The sequence below is a fragment of the Bufo gargarizans genome, chromosome 3 (genome assembly GCF_014858855.1).
Source record: "Bufo gargarizans isolate SCDJY-AF-19 chromosome 3, ASM1485885v1, whole genome shotgun sequence".
Classification (NCBI taxonomy): Eukaryota; Metazoa; Chordata; class Amphibia; order Anura; family Bufonidae; genus Bufo; species Bufo gargarizans.
In genome coordinates, this window is record NC_058082.1 from 390,498,678 (window position 1) to 390,520,240 (window position 21,563).

The following is a 21,563-nucleotide window of genomic DNA, read 5'->3' on the forward strand; positions in this document are numbered from 1 at the left end:
ATGCTCCACAGAACATTTTCAGAGCCAGCTTGATAAGAGACGCTAGGCTAGTGATACATTGGGGATGGTTAGATGGGTAGGGAGGCTAAAGGTGAGCGGAGAATTTTTTGCAAAGAGCGAAGTGGGCACATGCTCAGGGTTATTATGTTGTCTAGTAAGCCAGATAGTAGCAACGGCTATGCAGATGTAGTGAAAAAAGAGAAGTCAAAATGTTTTGTTATAACGTTGCATTGGAGGGTAACGGGTGGGGTTCATATAAGAGGGGGGTGGGAGGTGGGGTGGGTGCTTCTGATCATTTCAAGATCCTTTTGGTTCACAGAGCAAACTAATATCAAGTGAAGCAGGGATCCCTTATATGGGACAGCCTCTGTCTTCACGGGATGCGCCTCTGTTAGATCGAAATCACTATCCCATATCATGCGGATATTAACATGGAATGTAAAGTGATTGAGGTCCCCATTAAAGCAGACTTCTATTCTCCGCCACCTAAAAAAATTGAATGCGGATGTGGTCCTGCTGCAGGAGACGCATCTCGAGGAGACGGATCTTTGGAGATTGAGAAAATTGTGGTTGGGACAGGTAGTTGGCTCCTCTTCGGTAGGGAGAAAGGCGGGGGTTCTCCTTCTCCACAAACGACTAAATACTACCATAACCTCAGTTGACACACCAGTAGAAGGGAGGATTCTAAGGTTGACATTACAGTTGCAGGGAAGTACCCGAACGATCTACAATGTGTATGCCTCAAACTCCTGTCAAGCAGAGTTTTATAAGAAATTGGGTTACAGTATTTTTCAAGAGGGCCCATGACCTCTAATAGTGGCAGGAGACTTTAATAGAGTTCATAGACTAAAGGAAGACAGTCGCCAGAGTACCACGCGAGGGGCTCCAAAGGGGGGGGTGAGTCTTCCACTCTCCTACCACTACTGCGGGACATGGGTTTGGTGGATGTATGGAGACATCGACATCCGATGGAAAGGGAGTATACGCACTACTCACACTCACAAATGTCCTGGTCGCGAATAGACTATATATTGATCTCCCTAAACATGCTATTAAAAGTCCAGAAGGTGGCGATATCAGACATGGTCATTTCCGACCATGCTCCGGTTCTGTTACGTCTGGTTGACGAGGTGCCACGTGGACAGGATTATATATGGAGACTCCCCCAGCACCTCCTATTAGAAGACTTCACTAACAGACTTAAGGGGTGGTGGTGGGAATATCTCCAGGACAACAGGGAGCATGCCCCTCAATACGCCCTGCTATAGGATGAGGCTATGGCAGTACTGAGAGGACGTGTCATGTCATACACCGCGGGTAAAAAGAAGGAAGCTAAAATAAAATTTGACAAAGCCACTAAAAGCCACGAGAGGCATACACGGCCTTCCTAGACCATCCTTCAGAACAAAATAAAACAATTGTGGGTAACGGCCAAATACTCCTTTTATTACAGTTTAGAGCAGATAGCCAAATGGCACGGAGATCGCAAACTGGCAGATTTATTCCAACACGGCAATAAAGCTGGCAAGCTTGCTCCACAAACCCATAACAAACCCCTGAAAGACAATAAAGGGAAGCTCTGTACCCAACCGAAGGACATAGCAGGGATCTTGGGAGACTATTTCCGGACCTTATACCCGCAAGACGCTTTCGAGAAAGGTAAGGCCGACGACCTCCTGGATCAAATTCAGTTACCAATGTTAACTGACGAAGCTAGGACATTACTCAATAAGGAAATATTGGAGGAGGAGCTAAAATCGACGATAAAATCCCTCCCAAACGGTAAAGCTTTCTCGGCAAGCTTTTACAAAATTCTGCGAGATGAAATAACTCCGGCATTTGTCCCTTTATTCAATAATATACTAGAGGGCGGTAGCCTGCCAACATCGGGACACCTGGCTTATATTAAAGTCATACCGAAACCTGGTAGGGACTTGACACACCCAGGCTCTTATAGGCCCATATCACTAATTAATCAGGACAGTAAATTACTGGTGAAGCTCCTAGCAACCATGCTGGCTTCAGTGTTACTGGCGATAATCGGGGTTCATCAGGTAGGCTTTATGAAAGTCAGGTCCACCGTCACTAATATAAGAAGGGTTCTAGCAGTGCAGGACAGCCTGAGGGGGCAATCAGTAATGGGGAATCTGGCTCTTTTGGCAGTGGATGCCGAAAAGGCTTTCGACAATGTGAGTTGGGAATGGCTTGCAAAAGTTCTAGACATTATAGGCCTAACATGAGAATTTCAGAAATGCATAAGTGCCTTGTTCTCCCAGCCCCAAGCGAAAGTGTCCATTCCAGGTTTTCTTTCAAATACAATCCGCCTAGTGCACGGCAGGGATGCCCTCTACCCCCCTACTTTTTAACTGAGCAATGGAGCCATTGGTGCGCTATCTTAAAGAGACTAACCTGTTACAGGGAATCAAAATAGGCCAGGAGGAGGTAAAACGTACATGTTTCGCGGACAACTTACTGTTGTTCATTGATTCCCCGGACACCCAGCTTCAGGGAATTTTAGACTCCTTTGCACAATATGGCTCAGTCACGGGATACTAAATAAATCTGTCCAAAAGCCAACTTCTTTTTCTAACCCGCACACCATCTAACACATCACACCATAGTGGCGTGGAGGTCTGAAAGGACTACATGATATACCTGGGAATTAAGGTGGGACAGGATTCGGGGAAACTTTATTCCCTGAATTATGCACCTTTGATACAAAGGATAGTACAGGACTTGACCAAATGGAGGGACCTCCCACTATCCTTGAGCAATAGGGCTCATTTAATCAAAATGGCTTGCTTCTCACGACTATTGTACCCTCTGCAGACTATCCCCCTATTATTGAAACACGCAAACATTATGAGGTTGCAGACAGCTTTCACGGCTTTTCTTTGGAAGCACAAAAGACCCCGGATAGCATACAGCAAACTCACAATGCTGAAGTGGGAGGGCTTCATCTGCCAAACATTAGGCACTATAATTTAGCGGCCCTATTCCGCCATGTGAGGGACTGGATATGGGGATCCTCTCACTTCTCGGCATCAACATTAGAGAGGGAATTGGCACATTCATGGCACCTGGGAGCGCTTCTTCACTCGAGGTTATGGGACGTCCCTTCCCGAATTAAGCATAGCGTGCTATTGAGAGACACGATGGCATGGAAAGCTACAAGGAAAATATATAGACTCCCACTTCTATGTGTCGCCACAAATGCCCCTGTGGACATTGCCGGCATTCCCCCAGGTTAGGGACAATAAGATGTTTAAAATATGGCGACACAAGGGGATACATCGATTGCGCCATATTTTAAATTCATCAGGTCAGGCCTTCCTTGGGAAGATTTAAAAACCAAATATCAACTGACGGATTCTGATTTTCTCTCGTACCATCAGGTAAAATCTTATTGCAACTCGCAGGCAACTAAATTGGGAGAGGCGGACAAGCTGTTATGGTTTGAGGCACTTTTAGGGGGAGAAACGGCACAGATATCCCTGTCGGAATTATACTTTAAGATTCATAATACACAAATGATAGGATTGGTGGAGAGAGCTTTTCAATTCTGGGAGAGAGAGCTGGGTGACCAGACCATAACAAAAAAGATGAGAGACGGTCTTGAATTCGTCAGAAAAGCCATCCAAAACGAGCAGTGGAGGGAGACCCAACTACGTATACTCCATAGGGCCACCTACGCTTTCAACTTGTCTTATGGGGATGCCCCAGCCCATTATCTTAGGCACTGCCCCAAATGTACCTTGTCCAAAGCCGATCTGACCCATAGCCTCCTAACCTGCCCGCGACTACAGTCTCTTTGGTCAAAAGCGTCAGAATTTATGCGTCAGGTATGGGGGGGTCGAAGTAGTTGTCAGTCCACAACAGTGTATCTTTCAATACATTCCCAAAGACCAATTAGATGATCAGTGGATAGGAGTGTCAAACGGAGGTATTCATATCTTGCTTATGTCTGTCAAGAAATCAATCTTGAGGAAGTGGCTACAAACGGAGCCACTCAAATGGGAGGAGGTCATAGGCACAGAAACATGTGCTTTACATGGAAAGGTTGGAGATTAAGAGACATAAGGAAAACACCATAGGCAGGTTCATGAAAAAATTGAAACAGTTTATCATTGCAGTTCTGTCTGATTCAGAAATAGAGGAACTGATGTCACCTTTCCAGCAGACAAAATGGTACCTCACATCTCAACTAAGAGGCGATCTGGGCAGACTAGGTATTGGGGGAGATTGAGAAGGCACCAGTCCAGGGAGACAACTTGTGCACTAATCTGATAGACGAGCCGTTTATTTGATTAAGAGGAAATTGATGGAAACAGAAGCACCTGAGGGGAGGGATGGGGGAGGGGGTTTCAAGTTTTGGTTGGGGAGAGGGGGGGAAAATCCATAGCTTCTACATGTTGGACATTCTTCATATTGTTTATGTCGTGCAAAGAAAGAAATAAGCAAGACATTAAATTTTTTCTATGCTGGATTGGTGACCGTACCATAAGATGTCATAATTGCAAAATGATTCTTCATGTTTTACAAAGTGGTATCCCATACTTGTAAAATATCTTGCTTGTAATAAAAAGATTGGGGGAAAAAAGAGACTCATCAACTGCGACCTCCCTTCCAGGTATACAGGCCTCCAAAAATTTGGCCCTGAAGTGATCGATGACCGGCCTAATTTCCAAAAAGGAGCCCGGGTGTTGAGCAATGAACTGTTGGGCCTACAGGTTCGTTTGCTCCACCATCAGATTCACAAAGTGGTCACTGAAAAAAAAGACTTAGTCATATTCAGTGAAGCCCACTGTGGGAATCTGGATTCCTGGTTGGTCAACAAAATCAGGAATCGCAGGCTCAAAATGCTCTGGGGTACACCAGACAAGTTCACCGGTAGGGGGCTCAGGGGGACTTATCTGGTGGGCCAGAAAAATAGTACGAGCCCCAGAGCTGCTCGTACTAGTGTGGGCCACAGGGTCCCTGGCATGGCGGTCCTCTTGCTCCGCCTGGTGGCGTCTCCGCCGCCTTGGGGGCTCATCATCATCACTAGATGATGAGGAGGACGCGGATGACAAAAGGAAAGTGGGGTCATCCTCATCCTCACTGTGACTCTCGGATTCGGAGGCAAGCAGGGCGTATGCCTCCTTGGCCGAGAACGTCCGGAGGGCCATAGGGGAGTGTGTGTGTGTGCGTTTGTGTGGGGGATGGGTGTTTGCGTACTTTGCCCTACAACTTAGGGCTCTTTCACATCTGCGTTCTTTTCTTCCGGCATTCTTCCGCTCTATGCCGGAAGAATCCTGATCAGGATTATCCCTATGCATTCTGAATGGAGTGAAATCCGTTCAGGATGCATCAGGATGTCTTCAGTTCTGGAACGGAACGTTTTTTGGCCGGAGAAAATACTGCAGCATGCTGCGCTTTTTGCTCCGGCCAAAAATCCTGAAGACTTGCCGCAAGGCCGGATCCGGAATTAATGCCCATTGAAAGGCATGGATCCGGCCTTGAGCTAAACGTCGTTTCGGCGCATTGCCGGATCCGACGTTTAGCTTTTTCTCAATGGTTACCATGGCTGCCGGGACGCTAAAGTCCTGGCAGCCATGGTAAAGGGGAGCGGGGGAGCAGCATACTTACCATCCGTGCGGCTCCCGGGGCGCTCCTGAGTGCCGTCAGGGCGCCCCAAGCGCATGGATCACGTCATCCATGCGCATGGGGTGCTCTGACGTCATTCTGGAGCGCCCCGGGAGCCGCACGGACTGTAAGTATACTGCTCCCCCGCTCCCCACTACTACTATGGCAACCAGGACTTTAATAGCATCCTGGCTGCCATAGTAACACTGAAAGCATTTTGAAGACGGATCCGTCTTCAAATGCTTTCAGTACACTTGCGTTTTTCCGGATCCGGCGTGTAATTCCGGCAAGTGGAGTACACGCCGGATCCGGACAACGCAAGTTTGAAAGAGGCCTTACAGAAAAAAATATATATATAAAAATTCTAACGCGCTGATCAGCGGTATGAAGCTGATCAGTGGTGGAGTGAGCGATGCGCTAACAGTGGCGGGACGCTAAGAGTGCCGGCCACAGTCAGCACATGCGAAAAAAATGCGTGTGTGGTGGGGGGGCAAGCTGCAGCACCCCTGGGGGGTTTAGGGTCACACAGCTGAGTGCTGTGGACCCCAGACACCCGATCCGTGTGCTACAACACAACTCTCCCTCACTATCCCTGCCTAATCTACCTCTCCCTACCTCACCCAAATATGCTGATTTGTGCCTGATGGCAGAAAAAAACTTACACAGTAGCCGGAGCTCCTCTCTCTCCCCGCTCCAGGGACGTGTATGAGCGGGGAGAGGAGCTCCGGCAATTCAAATTTTCTGCTGTCCTCGCCCACCTGCCCAGCCAGCCAGCCAATCGGAAGCGATCCTGAGAGGTGGCATGACTGCCACCTCTCGGGATCGCAGGACGCTGATTGGTGGTGTATTATCACACCACCAATAACCGTCCTATTCCGGGTTATCGGGTCACTATTCCTGGGCATTGTACCAAGGTGCCTGCTTAATTATTTGAGCAGGCACCTTGTTCCAATCACCGCACAGTGGTGATCGGAACTACATAGGGCGTACCTGTAAACCCTGTGTCCTTAAGTACCAGGACATCAGGGTGTACAGGTACGCCCTGTGTCAGTAAGAAGTTAAAAAGCAAGAAATCTATACATATTTGGTCTTCCCGTAATCGTACTTACCTGGAGAATGAAGAGCGTCAGTCAGTTTTACTGCATAATGAACACCGTAAAAACAAAACCCATAAAACTGTTGTTGTTGTTTTTTCAAATTGTATCCTGTTTGCAATTTTTTCCCGCTTCCCACTACATTGTATGCAATATTAAACGGTTGCATTAGGAAATGCAAGTTGTCCTGTAAAAACATGCCCTTACAGGGCTATGTGAATAGAAAAATAAGAATAAAGTTATGGATCCAGGAAGGCAAGTAGTGAAAAACGTAAACTCAAAAATCACTGCATCAGGAAAGGGTTAAAATGGAAAATTAATCTGTGGAATGGTATGAATGACTTTCCAACTGCTGCAACTTACATTAACTGAAAAACCCAATACAGCAGAACAACAATTCTATTGTGCCTAGTGAGCTTTTGGATGCTGGGTGACAATCAGTGATTGATCCCTTTGGTAATAGTTGTGACAGAAATCTTCAGGATCTAAATTTCTTTATTTTTCTGATACATTTTGTAAGGAATTTTAGAAAATCTGCATCTACCCTAGACTGAGTCACGCTCAGGATGTAAAACCTTTTATAACGTTTATGCTAGTATCTAAAAATAATTCCTTTATCGAATTGATCTTTTGTCTACTGGAAATGGTAACATGTATGGTGATATTAAAGGGGTTATCCAATAAATTATATTTATGACCTATGCTCATGATGAGTCATAATTATCAGATCAACGGGAGTCCAACACCCGAGATCCCTGCCGATCAGCTGTTAGAAGAGGCCAGGTACTCCATGAGTGCCGCGGCCTCCTAGGCCATGTGACATCACCGTACATTAGTCTCATGGCCTATTTGCATTGAAGTGAATTTAGCTGAGCTGCAATTCCAAGCGTAGCCACTATACTACAGTCCTGATCAAAAGTTTAAGACCACTTGAAAAATGGCAAAAAAAATCATATTTTACTTTGTTGGATCTTAATAAGGTTCCAAGTAGAGCTTTAACATGCAACAAGAAGTAATGAGAGTTAGAAAACATTTTTTGAGCATTCAATTAATTGAAAATAACGATTAAACTGAAACAGGTTGTTTTTCAGCTGATCCAAATTTTAGGACCACATGCCTTTTAAAAGGGCAAATCTGTGCAAAGATGTGGATTCATTGTCACTTTCTGTCAGGTAGTCACACGTTGTGATGGCAAAGGCAAAAAAACTCCCTTTATGAACATGGTCGGGTTGTTGAACTGCATAAACAGGGTCTCTCACAGTGCGCCATCGCTGCTGAGGTGGGACGCAGTAAGACAGTAATTTTCTTAAATGATCCTGAGGGTTATGGAACAAAAAAGTAAAGTGGAAGACCCAAAAAAATTGCATCAGCACTGAGCCAGAGGATCCAATTGGCTGTGCGTCAAGACACTGGACGATCCTCGACCCAGATTAAGGCCCTTACTGGTGCAGCCCCATAACCATCAGACGGCATCGGAGACTGAAGGGCTTCAAAAACAAAAAAACAGTCTTCAAAGACCTCGTCTCCTTGAACGCCACAGAACTGCTCGTTTGGACTTTGCAACAGAGCACCAAACATGGGACATTCAAAGGTGGAAGAAAGTTTTATTCTCTGATGAGAAAAAATTTAACCTTGATTGTCCTGATGGTTTCCAACATTACTGGCATGACAATCGGATCCCACCTGAGATGTTTTCTATGCGCCACAGTGGAGGGGGCGCCATAATGGTCTGGGGTGCTTTTTCCTTCAGTGGAACAATGGAGCTTCAGGAAGTGCAGGGGCGTCAAAGGGCCATCGTGGTAACATGTGTGGTAACGACTGGGTTTTTCAACAGGACAACGCTACAATACACAATGCCCGCAGGACAAGGGACTTCTTCCATGAGAATAACATCACTCTTTTGGCCCATCCTGCGTTTTCCCCTGATCTAAATTCAATCGAGAAGCTTTGGGGATAGATAGCAAGGTAAGCTTACAAAAATGGACAACAGTTCCCGACAGTAGATGGCCTTAGTGCGGCCGTCTTCACCACTTGGAGAATTGTTCCCACTCACCTCATGGAAACGCTTGCATCAAGCATGCCGAAACTAATTTTTGAAGTAATAAACAATCATGGCGGAGGTACTCATTACTGAGTTCATGTTTGGAAGTTGGATTTCTGTTTTGGGGGTTTATTTTATTTTTTCTGGAGGTGTGGTCCTAAACTTTTGATCAGCTGAAAAACAGCCTGTTTCAGTTTATTCATTGTTTTCATTAAATTGAATGCTCAAATGTTTTGTCTTGCTCCCATTTCTTCTTGTTGCATGTTGAAGCTCTACTTGGAATCATGTTAAGATCAGGCCATGCTAAATATGATTATTTGCCATTTTTGAAGTGGTCTTAAACTTTTGATCAGGACTGTATATACGGCGCTGTGCTTGATGAGCTACTGGGAGCTGTTAATTAGTAATTGTGTGAGGTTTTTCTGAAAAGAAGATAATACGTTTTCTGTTAATTTTTTTAAATTAATTTAAGGTAAAACTGCAACCCAATTTACCACTAATATGTAGTACGATGTGTCACTGGAGAACAGTCTCAGAATGGCTTGGATAAGAAAAAGCATTCTAAAGTTATTACCTTAGTTATTACCCCCTGGGTTAGGAAGGGGCAAAAGGGAGTTACCTGGATACTTACGTTTTTTTATTATATAAAATCCCTCATGATAATAATAATAAGAATTTTGTACTCTTCTTAGTAATACTATGCCACTCCTGTCCCAGTGATTCATGGTATCCAGCCGATCTCTGCTTCTGGCCTGCCTCTACACACAAAAAATTACTGCTCTGCCAACCTCTGGCTGAGGCAGGTTTCCGCCTTACCGTTCTGTCAGCTTGTTTAATCTGATGTTTTTTTTCTTTTTTTCTTTCCCATAAGGTGAATACAATTTCTTGGAACAGTACAGGTGAATACATTCTTTCTGGCTCAGATGACACCACTTTAGTCATTTGTAATCCTTACAATAAAAAGGTAAGATCTTTTTTAACATTTACTTCATAGTGTTGCTATGAGATAACTAATGGAGGAGGTTTTACCAGCATAAAAACTGGCATACATGTCTTGCACCACCATTATTTTTAAGCTGGGTCTACATGTGTCGCGAGACAACTAATGGCGCAAAAGTTGTGCAATCCAAAAAACATTTGTGTGACTTGTCTGCAACATGTTGTCACTTAAGCTACTTTCACACTAGCATTTTTACTGGATCCGGCAGGGTTCAGCATAAACGCTTCAGTTATTGATAATACAACCATCTGCATCCGTTGTGAACGGAACCAGTTGTATTATCTTTAACATAGCCAAGACGGATCCGCCATGAACATCATTGAAATTGTGTCGATTTTAAAATGGGGTCACTTATTAGCAGGTTAGGGCTGGCCTTAGTCCTGGGGGTCAAATTCAGTCAAGTGGTCCATTTTTAGCCCCGCCCATTATTAAAAGTCCCTCCTTCATATAATAGGCCACTCCCAACAAACACTGTACAGCTAAAATTCAATTGTTGAGGCCTGTCTCTACACATCATATGGAGAGGAGAGGGCCTGTCCTGGCTGCACTGCCTGCTTCACATTCTACAATAAACAGCAGCCAGGAAGCTCCTCCGCTCTCCTCCCTCCCCAGATCCGGCTGAAGGCCTGTGGTTCCCCCCACCATCTGCAACCCGCCCGTGGCCTACTGCCCCCCTTGGCGTCTGACTCCTCACCCAGCTCTGAATTCTCCTTCTGAAAATGGCAGGGGGCGGATCCGGAGCATCTCCTCTCCTACTTAGCGACACATACCTCTTACATCCAGTGATGTCACCTTTGTTGTAGACGTTCTCTTTCTTTAGCTTCTCCATTCAGACCAGACCGCCCTGATGATTTTCCAGCCATCTCCCGTCTCTGCAGAGATTTAAAAAAAAAAAAGACAGTTTCCCACATTTCCATCATCTTCACATCTTCTGAACACCCTTTCCTGCCACCCCCAATACTATACTGCAGAAACAGTCCCCTTGGAAATACTACTACCACACAGATAGTGCCCCCTTCAACAGTTATTGGCACACAGTGCTCTAAAAAAATAACTGCGTCCAGACGCTAATAGTATAAAGATAATGACCCCCAAAAATGATTGTGCTAAGCTGATGCTATGCCAGGGTGCCCCCCAAAGTAACAGTGCTCCCCTCATAAATATAAAATAAAACCACTTACCCTTCCTGCTCATGGATGCCGTCGCCGCACCTCTACTCAAATGCGATCTGCATCCTCCTGCTGTCGGCTGTGCTCTGAAGTCTTCGCACAGCATGACATCACAGAGCGCCTTACGCCTGTGCGCAGCCCTGCACATCTGACAGCGAGGGCCGGTGCAAGAATTTTTGCCAACACAGGCGAAGGTACATTTTGGCGCCCCTACCACCACCATCACCAGAACTCGGTGGGGATGATGTAACATGGAGGGGGGAGAAATGTGACACGGGGGGGGGGGGATTGAGAAATGTGACATGGGGTGGGATGAGAAATGTAACATTTCTCCGACTCCATGTCACATCACCCCCCCCCCCCTCCCCATGTCACATTTCTCCCCCCCATATGGAAATCATGGAGGGGTCTGAAATTCACATTGTAGGTGCATTCCCACTCTTGAGAGACAGAATAAAAATAAATAATTCAGGAAATCACATTGTATGATTTTTTAAGAATGTATTTGTCTTCAGTGTTAATATTTGGTACAGAAGCCTTTGTTTGCTATTACAGAGGTCAAACCTTTCCTGTAGTTCTTGACCAGGTTTGCACACACTGCAACAAAGATTTTGGCCTACTCCTCGGGTTTCGGGGCTGTCGCTTAGCAACACGGAGTTTCAGCTCCCTCCAAAGATGTTCTACTGGATTTAGATCTGGAGACTGGCTAGGCCACTCCAGAACCTTGATATGCTTCTTACGGAGCCACTCCTTGGTTATCCTGGCTGTGTGCTTCGGGTCGTTGTCATGTTGGAAGACCCAGCCACGACCCATCTTCAATGCTCTGACTGAGGGAAGGAGGTTGTTGCTCAAAATCTCACAATAAATGGCCCCATTCATCCTCTCCTTAAGACAGTGCAGTCGTCCTGTCCCCTTCGCAGAAAAGCACCCCCAAAGCATGATGTTACCACCCCCATGCTTCACAGTAGGGATGGTGTTCTTGGGATGCAACTCATCCTTCTTTTTCCTCCAAACACGACGAGTGAAGTTTAGACCAAATAGTTCTACTTTGGTCTCATCTGACCACATGACTTTCTCCAATACCTCCTCTGGATCATCCAAATGGTCATTGGCAAACTTCAGACTGGCCTGGACATGTGATTACTTGATCAGGGGAACCTTCTGTGCAATGCATGATTTGAAACCATGACGGCGTAGTGTTCTACCGACAGTGACCTTTGAAACTGTGGTCCCAGCTCTTTTCATTTCATTGACCAGCTCCTCCCTTGTAGTTCTGGGCTGATTCCTCACCTTTCTTATCAGTGATAGCCCACGAGGTGAGATCTTGCATTGAGCCCCAGTCCAAGGGAGACTGACAGTCGTCTTTAGCGTCTTCGATTTTCTAACAATTGCTCCAACAGTTGATCTATTTTCACTAAGCTGCTTGGCAATTCCCCGTAGCCCTTTCCAGCCTTGTGGAGGTCCACAATTTTGTCTCTGGTATCTTTTGACAGCTCTTTGGTCTTGCCCATGGTAGTAGTTGGCATCTGACTGATTGTGGGGTGGACAGGGGTCTTTAGAGAGCTCAAACAGGTCATACTAAGTTAGATTAATGAGTGGAGTAGAGATTAACTTTTTAACGGCACGGTAACAGGTCTTTGAGAGCCAGAATTCTTGCTGTTTCTCAGGTGTTCAAATACTTATGTTTAGCAGTGCAAGACAACTAAATTCTTTAAAAATCTTACAATATGATTTCCTTATTTATTTTAATCTTTTTATTCTGTCTCTGAGTGGGAATGCAACTACAATTTGAATTTCAGACCCCTCCATGATTTCTAAGGCCTCATGCACACGGCCGTTTTTTGAGTCCACATCCGAGCTGCAGTTTTTGCGGCTCTGGTGCGGACCCATTCGCATCCTTTTCTCCGTTCCGTGGCCCCGCAAAAAAAAAAATATAGCATGTCCTATTCTTGTCCGTTTTGCAGACAAGAATAGGCATTTCTACAATGGGCCGCCCGTTCCGTTTCTCAAATTGCGGAAGGCACACGGGCAGGTTCAATTATTTGCGGATCCGCGGTTTGCAGACTGCAAAAAACGGAACGGTTGTGTGCATGCAGCTTAAGTGGGAGAACTTTCAAAACACTAAATACTTCTTTTCCTCACTGTCCAACGAAAAGCGAAATCCAGCTCAGTCTCTCAGAGGTAAAATCGATACTTTTATTGAAGTGTTATAAAAATGCATCCAGGAAAGGCAATCTTAGTCTACGTGTTTCGGGATACTCAGAATGTAAGCCCTTACTCATGACATAGTAAGATACAAATGAATGCAGCAGATATAGTGGATTCTCACCTGTGTTCTTAATTGGGTTATCACATGACCTCAATTCCATGCTGCCATTCACATGTGTCAATCATCAGATAAAAAGCTGTTTACATTGTTTTAAAAACATAACATTGTTCAACCATGTATCGGAGATTGAAAGCATATTCTACATATTTATTATCTTACAATTGCAAGATTAAATCCAATCTTTTATTGAGTCCCTCAGGGTGACGAGTGCTCAGCTAAAATACTGTGTTCGGGGGTTTCCTCCTGTGATCATCTCCTCTCGTGGGTACTTTAACCCTCTCAATGCCTTGAATCAACATGCCGGATGTGTCCCCATCATGGAAAACCGCAAAGTGCAAGCTGGCCGCAGACACTCCGCAGCTTCCATGATGTGGCACATCCGAGATGTACTTAAGTATTCTCACCTTGATAGAATTTATAGTGCAGCCTACATATTGTAAGCTGCAAGTTCAACATGTGATTAAATATACTGCATACGTGGTATTGCAGTTGAGATAAGATTTCACTGTGTGTTATTAGCTGTGGACTTGAAAGTCCTAGCTACCATGGTATGGTCGCAGCATATGCATTTGTTATCTCCAGATTTGTAGCTGCCTTTTGTCTTTAACCAATTGGGTTGTGATGTCTTTCTAGCCTGAAAAAGACTGTGACTAACATAGGTTGCTACTGTGGGGGCTCTGCGGGCTGCACATCTTACACCCCCACTGCTATTATTGCCCATTGTTTATCAAATGCCAAGACCGGAAAATGCCGCTTAATGATCTTACAGATCTCGGGAAACTCCACGCTATATTGTGTTACAAATGTACTCTGGAGGGTTATGTCTGATGATACCCGTGATTCAGTTTGTATCTGTCTCCTCGCCGGGTAAACTATCAGGTTTCTATCCATGTCTAACGTCTGCTGTACACAAATATCTATATGTTTACGTGAATATCCCCTTTGTGTCAATCTGCTCATAATTTCCCCTGCTTCCTCCATAAAGGAATCAACATTTGTGCAGTTCCGTCTAGCACGGATCAATTCACCCGTTGGTATATTCTGTACTGTATGTGGTGGGTGACAAGAAGAGCCGTGCAATATAGTGTTGCCTGCCAGGGATTTCCTAAAGGTGGAAGTGTGTATAGTAGCAGTGGCCGAGTCCTACCTCAGGCGCAAGTCCAAAAAAAGAAATCTCCCATGGTTCATGATGCACCATAAGAGATAGCATTAACACAGGAATTGAGATATTGGGCAAAGGGTGGTATTGCCGCCACACCACCAGACCAAATTAGTATCAGGTCATCGATGTAACGGCCATACCACCTGATATGTTCCCAAAAAGGATGGGTGTCAATGAGGAGAAAGCTCGTCTCTCACCATGCCATGAAAATATTGGCCATTGAGAGAGAGAACTTGGCCCCCATCGACACCCCAGAGACCTGTAAGTAAAATTAACTGTTGAACATGAAGAAATTGCGCCTTAGGAAGAAGTCCACCACCATAACTACATATTCCTTCAGTCCCATTGTGAAGTCAGTGTATGTCCTCAAAAACCACGCCAGGGATCTAAGGGCCAGCTCATGTGGTATGTTTGTATACAAAGAGACCACATCAGCTGTGATTCATACATATTGTTTGGACCATTCCATGTTATCAAATGCCTGTATTATTGATCTAGTGTCTCTAAGGAACCCTGGTTGCAGAAGTGAGTCTACCCATTGTGATAATCTCTCTGTGAATGAACCAATTGCTGCCACTATTGGTCTGGGGGGGGGGGGGGGAGGAAAACATCTTTATGTGTTTTAGGGAGCGCATGGAAGATATAATCAGATACTCCATATAAATATATTCTGTTTCTTTCTTACTGAAAAAATCTGACTCCAATCCTAGCGACAAAGGAGGGGACTGGGTTGCCTCTTTTTTTCTTTTTCTTCTCTGGGTTGCTTCTTAATGCAGCATATACATTTGTGTTACTGAGCTTCGCCTCAATTTTTGATTTGTACATTCCGCTATCGAGTACAACCATCGCTCCCTCCTTGTCAGCCTGTTTTATGATTATGTCGTCCCTATCTTTTAACTGCCACAACGCTTGTGACTCTCCCTTGGTCATACCGGTCCACGGCAGGGGACCTTGATTGGATTGGGTCATAATCCCGATTAGAAGTATTGTAACCAATGGATGTATTAATCCGTTCAAGGTCTGCCTGCTCTGTATGGGACTCCTGTAAACTACAAGTATGCATCATTTCAATAAAACTCATGCTGCTACATTTCATAGACATGTTTCATGTACTGGTATCAATGTTGGGGGGTATTGCTACATCCTGAGTTGCCAAGAGGCTGCTGTTTTCATGGCCCTCAAGGACATTCGGAAATGTCGCCTCAGTGTAAGGTTGCGAGCAAGCCTATTGACAACCAGGATGGTTTTATACAGATGACAAGTAGGTGAGAATGTTAGGCCTCTTTTGAGGACATTAATTTCATCTCTAGAGAGTAGAGATGCAGACAAGTTGATTACTTACTAATTTTTCCTTTCCTGTGTCGCTCCGGGTAACAGCGATTTTGTATGCCTCCTACCCGCCCGTCGTTTTTTGCAGCCATCTTATGTGAGATGTTAGTCGTCGGGGAGGAGGTGGAGGGTGCTGCTGTATCCAATTCGGAATCCGGAGACTCCATATCAGTGGAACTGAATGACACCTTCTGTGAATATTTCCTTTTTGGGCGCAGCCTTTTTAAAATAGAACGTGAAGCATTCGCTTTGGCCTCCGTCCAGGTGTATACTTGTTTTGATTTGTAGTCGAGTAGATCTCGATTATATTTCATCTGTTTGAAGTGTGTTCAAATCATTCTCAGTTTGCCCAATATCTCAATTCCTGTGTTAATGCTATCTATTTTGTGGTGCATCATGAACCACGGGAGATTAATTTTTTGGACTTGCGCCTGAGGGGGGACTCGTGTTGTGGAAATTTTATTAGGATGTGTTTCTAATATGTTGTGTATTGTCATCATGTCTCTCAGTGTCAGGGTAAACCATTGGAGTGGATATCCTCCTGTGTATGTCCTGTCACAGCTGCTCGGCGCAGAGGTCTCTGTCGGCAAATGGTCCATGTGCTAAGCATTGGGCTGTGGGCCGGGGTAGACTGATGTATTCAGCAGAGCAGTGTTTTGTGGGCTGATGTATGGACGCCGGCTAGGGCCCCCGCTCAAGACGCAGATTTATTGGCTTGGTGTGGATGCATTTGTTAAGAGAACAATATATGAAAGGAACGTGTGTTTGTTGTCTCTAGTGCGCCTGATCAGCCGCTGGAGATAATGACGTTGTCCTGTAATAAACATGCATGAGGATCATGGTAGCTTTATCAGGCATTGATCACTGAGCAAGGCTGGATAAAGTTAACTCCAATGGTTATAAGATAGGTTATGGGAGGTTATAGTATACATGTGTTTGTTAGCTGGCTATGTTATTCCAAATGATGGTGTCTTGTCTTCCTATGTCATCACTTCCTGCATCCTTGTTACATGAAGTAAGTGGTCGGGTGATGGGCCAGCCCCTTTTCTATTGTTACACCTTTTGTGAGTAAATAAAAGAAACAGACTGGGCAGGGGGAGGGCGAGTGCTCAGCAAGAATTCAAGATGGTAACCCTTGTGTCTGACTCTGACTGCGGTTGAGATTTTTACCTTTCCTTACACAAAGTCTGATGCGAGCGGATTTCTTATAATATTTCTACAACTGATGGCGATTTTGGAAGGATTCAACTGATTTTTTTTCTCTGCACAGCAGGTAAAATAGTAACATAGAAACATAGTACATAAGGCCGAAAAAAGACATTTGTCCATCCAGTTCGGCCTGTCATCCTGCAAGTTGATCCAGAGAGAGAAAATGGGAGAGAAAAGTAAACTGTAGTTTTGAATGCTGTGTCAGAGAAAATTTCTGCTTGTTAACCTCTTCAGGACACATGACGTACTGGTACGGCATGTATAGTTCCGATCACCGCCGCCCGGCGTGTGGTGATCGGGACCCGGTGCCTGCTCAAATCATTGAGCAGACACCTTGGCTAGATGTGCTGGGGGGTCCTGTGACCCCCCCCCCCCCCCCATGTCGGCAATCGCAGAAAACCGCAGGTCAAGTCAGACCTGCGGTTTGCTGCGTTTCTGGATTATTCGGGTCTCTGAGGACCCGATAACCTGGAACAGGATGGTGATCGGTGGTGTGATTTTACCCCACCAATCACCATCCTGTGATCCTGAGAGCTGACGGTGACATCACCTGTCGGGATCGCCTCTGATTGGTAGGTTGGTGGGCCGGCGGGAGATTCAAATAATAGCAGCTCTCCTCTCCTCCTCCTTTTGTGTCCGGAGCCCTAGGTGAGAGGAGCGCTGCCTTCACGTGTGGATCTCAACCCCAACTGTGCCCCAGCACCCCCCATCTTTATCAGCAGGTAATTAGGGAAAGTCTAGGGAAAGTCTAGAGAAAGGTTGGGTTAGGCAGGGAAAATAAAAGGGAAAGTTAGTGGGGAAAAAAAAGTTTTCCTGCATTACCCTAAGTAGGGTGTCTGGGGTCTACAGCGAAGCTGTGGAACCTTAGACCCCCCAGGGGTGCTGCTGCTTGCCCTCCTGCCCCCCCCAACTTTTTTCTTTTTTGTAAGCTGACTGTGGCCGGCATTCTTAGCATCCGGCCACTGTTAGCGCAGACACACACTCCCCTATGGCCCGCTGGATGTTCTCGGCCGAGGAGGCATATGCCCAGCTTGCCTCAGAGTAGAAGAGTCCCTTTGAGGACGAGGATGACCCCACTTTCCTGTTATCATCCACTTTCCTGTTATCTAGCGATGATGATGAGCCCCCAAGGCGGCAGAGATGCTGCCAGGCGGAGCAAGGGGACCGCCATGTTAGGGACCCTGTGGCCCACTCTAGTACGAGCAGCTCTGGGGCTCGTACTAGTTTTTCGTCCCCCTGCCGGTGAACTTGTTTGGTGTACCCCAGAGCGATTTGAGCCCGTAATTCCTGATTTTGTAGGCCAACCAGGAATCCAGATTTCCACAATGGGCTTCACTGAATATGACTTTTTTAGTCATTTTTACAGTGACCAACTGGTAAATCTAATGGTGGAGCAGACGAACCTGTACGCCCAACAGTTTGTTGCTCAACACCCAAGCTCCTTTTTGGCTAGGCCCGGTGGCTGGACCCTGGTCAGTATAGCCGAGATGAGGACATTTTGGGGCCTCGTGCTGCATATGGGCCTAGTCAAAAAAAAAAAAAAACAGTGTCGGGCATTACTGGAGTGGGGACGTCCTCTACCAGACCCCCACTTTACAGTACGGCCATGACACGCTCCCGGTTTGAGGCCATCCGGAAATGCCTGCATTATTCAGATAATGCAGCATGTCCCCCCCCCCCCCCCCCCTCCCGAGGTGATCCTGCCTATGACAGTCTATATAAGATACGGCCGGTCATCGATCACTTTGGGGCCAAATTTGTACAGGCCTAGGTCGCGGTTGATGAGTCTTTCATTGCGTTCAAGGGGAGACTCATTTTCCGCCAGTATGTTCCCTCAAAGCAGGCGAGGTATGGCGTGAAGCTGTACAAACTTTGTGAGAGTACCTCAGGGTACACTTACAAGTTTCGTGTGTACAAGGGGCGAGATTCCCGTATTAAACCCCCAGAATGTCCCCCCACTGGTTGTTAGCGGGAAACTTGTGTGGGACCTTTTTCACCCACTGCTAGATAAGGGTTACCACCTTTACGTGGATAACTTTTATACTAGTATCCCCTTGTTCCAGTCCCTTGCCGCCAGATCCACGTCCACTTGTGGGACCAAGCGGAAGAATCAATGTGGCCTCCCTGCCCCCCCCCCCTCCAGGTACCTATCCCCAGGGGTGAGACCTGTGCCCTTACCACTATAAACCTGTTGCTGGTCAGATATAAGGACAAGAAGGATGTCTTTGTACTGTTCACAATTCATGGAAACGGCATCACCCCTGTCCCTGTGCGAGGTACCACGGCAACTTTCCTCAAGCCTGATTGTATCGTCTACTACAATCGGTATATGAGAGGCGTTGATCTCTCTGATCAAGTCCTCAAGCCATATAATGCCATGCTCAAAACCGGGGCTTGGTACAAAAAAGTTGCGGTCTACTTAGCGCAGGTTGCCATGTATAACTCTTTTTGTGCTGTCCCGGAGCGCTGGCAACACAGGGACATTCTTTCAGTTCTATGAGGCAGTCCTCAAGGCCCTGATCTTTTTGGACCGGGAAAGAGCAGGCCGGAGTACCTCAGGAACTGGAGGCGCCCAGATCGTCCCTGGCCAACACTTTCCAGATGTGGTCCTCCATACTGGAAAGAAGGGACGAACCCAAAAAAGGTGCAGAGTTAGTCACAGGAGGGGTATACGGAAGGACACCACTACTCAATGTGACACATGCCCCGATCATCCGGGCCTCTGCATTATTGGTTGCTTTAGGGAGTACCACACTTCTATGGAGTACTAAATTTACATCCCAATGTAGCCACTGACAATCGGACAAAAAAACTATGGTTCTCACACTTGAGACACTTGTGCCTGCCCCAAAAAAAATTTAAAAACTAAAATAATTTTAAAAAAGTATACAAATTAGGTATCTCCTAACCCTCCAGATTAACACGGTCCCCAAAAAAAAAAAGGTGCAGAAAAATAACTTTTTTTTTGTCACCTTACCCAACAAAAATTTTAATAGCAAGCGATCAAAAAGTACTATAGCCCCAAAATAGTGCCAATAAAACCATCCTCTCATCCCACAAAAAATGAGCCCCTACATAAGATAATCGGCAAAAAAAAAAAATAATGACTCAGACTTTAGAGATACAAAAATTATTTTTTGTATCAAAAAGGATAATATAGTCTAAAACCTAAATAATTGTAAAAAAGTAGACTTATTAGGTATCGCCACGTCCGTAAGAATCTCCTCTATAAAAATACCCCATGACCTAACCCCCCAGATTAACACGGTAAAAAAAAAAAAAAATGTGCCAAAATAGCTATTTTTGGCACTTTTCCATTTCAATCCGTTTTTTTCCGGTAACAAAGCAAGGGTTAGGCTGCTTTCACACTAGCGTTCGGGTGTCCGCTCGTGAGCTCCGTTTGAAGGGGCTCACGAGCGGACCCGAACGCAGCCGTCCAGCCCTGATGCAGTCTGAATGGAGCGGATCCGCTCAGACTGCATCAGTCTGGCGGCGTTCAGCCTCCGCTCGCCTCCGCACGGACAGGCTGACAGCTGAACGCTGCTTGCAGCGTTCGGGTGTCCGCCTGGCCGTGCGGAGGCGTACGGATCCGTCCAGACTTACAATGTAAGTCAATGGGGACGGATCCGTTTGAAGATGCCACAATATGGCTCAATCTTCAGGCGGATCCGTCCCCCATTGACTTTACATTGAAAGTCTGGACGGATCCGTACGAGGCTATTTTCACACTTAGCTTTTATATGCTAAAATAATGCAGACGGATCCGTTCTGAACGGAGCCTCCGTCTGCATTATTATGATCGGATCCGTTCAGAACGGATCCGATCGAACGCTAGTGTGAAAGTAGCCTTAACAACCAAACAAAACTTAACATTTATTACCCTGATATTTCAGTTTACAGAAACGCCACATTTGTGGTCGTAAACTGCTGTATCAGTAAAAGGGAGGCCGCAAAAGGAAAGGACCGACATGGTTTCTGGAAGGCCGATTTTTTATGGCCTTTTTTATTGACACCATGTCCATTTTGATGCCCCCCTGATGCCCCCCTAGAGTAAAAACTCCACAAAAGTGACCCATCTAATAAACTACACCCCTCAAGGTATTCAAAACTGATTTTACAAACTTTATTAACCCTTTAGATGTACCTCAACAGTTAATATCAAATGGAGATGAAATTTCTGAATTTTAATTTTTGTCAACCTTGCCTCACAAAAATGTAATATAGAGCAACCAAAAATATGTACCCTAAAAATAATCCCAACAAAACCGCCACCTTATCCCGTAGTTTCCAAAATGGGGTCACTTTTAGGGAGTTTCTAGTCCAGGGGGATATCAGGGGGGTTGAAACAGGACACGGTGTAAATAAACCGGTCCATAAAAAATCAGCACTCTAAAAACAAAACTGCGCACCTTTCACTCTACGCCCCGCTGTGTGGCAGTACAGTAGTGTACGGCCACATATGGGGTGTTTCTGTAAATGGCAGAGTCAGGGCAATAAAGTTACAGTCTTGTTTGTCTGTTAACTCTTGCTTTGTAAGTGGGAAAAAATGGGTTAAAATGAAAAATTAGGCAAAAAAAATGAAATTCTCAAATTTCGTCCCTATTT

At 45.5% G+C, this 21,563-nt stretch overlaps 1 protein-coding gene across 4 annotated transcripts in view; it reads left to right on the forward strand.

Annotated features, from left to right (window-relative positions):
• DCAF6 (DDB1 and CUL4 associated factor 6) overlaps positions 1-21,563 on the forward strand; it is a 1,153,281-nt gene that overhangs the window by 190,569 nt on the left and 941,149 nt on the right. For all 4 annotated transcript variants that reach the window (XM_044288252.1, XM_044288251.1, XM_044288253.1 and 1 more), the window contains exon 4: positions 9,632-9,724. In XM_044288252.1, coding sequence (XP_044144187.1) covers positions 9,632-9,724 — 93 coding nt within the window. The remainder of the gene's footprint in view (positions 1-9,631; positions 9,725-21,563) is intronic.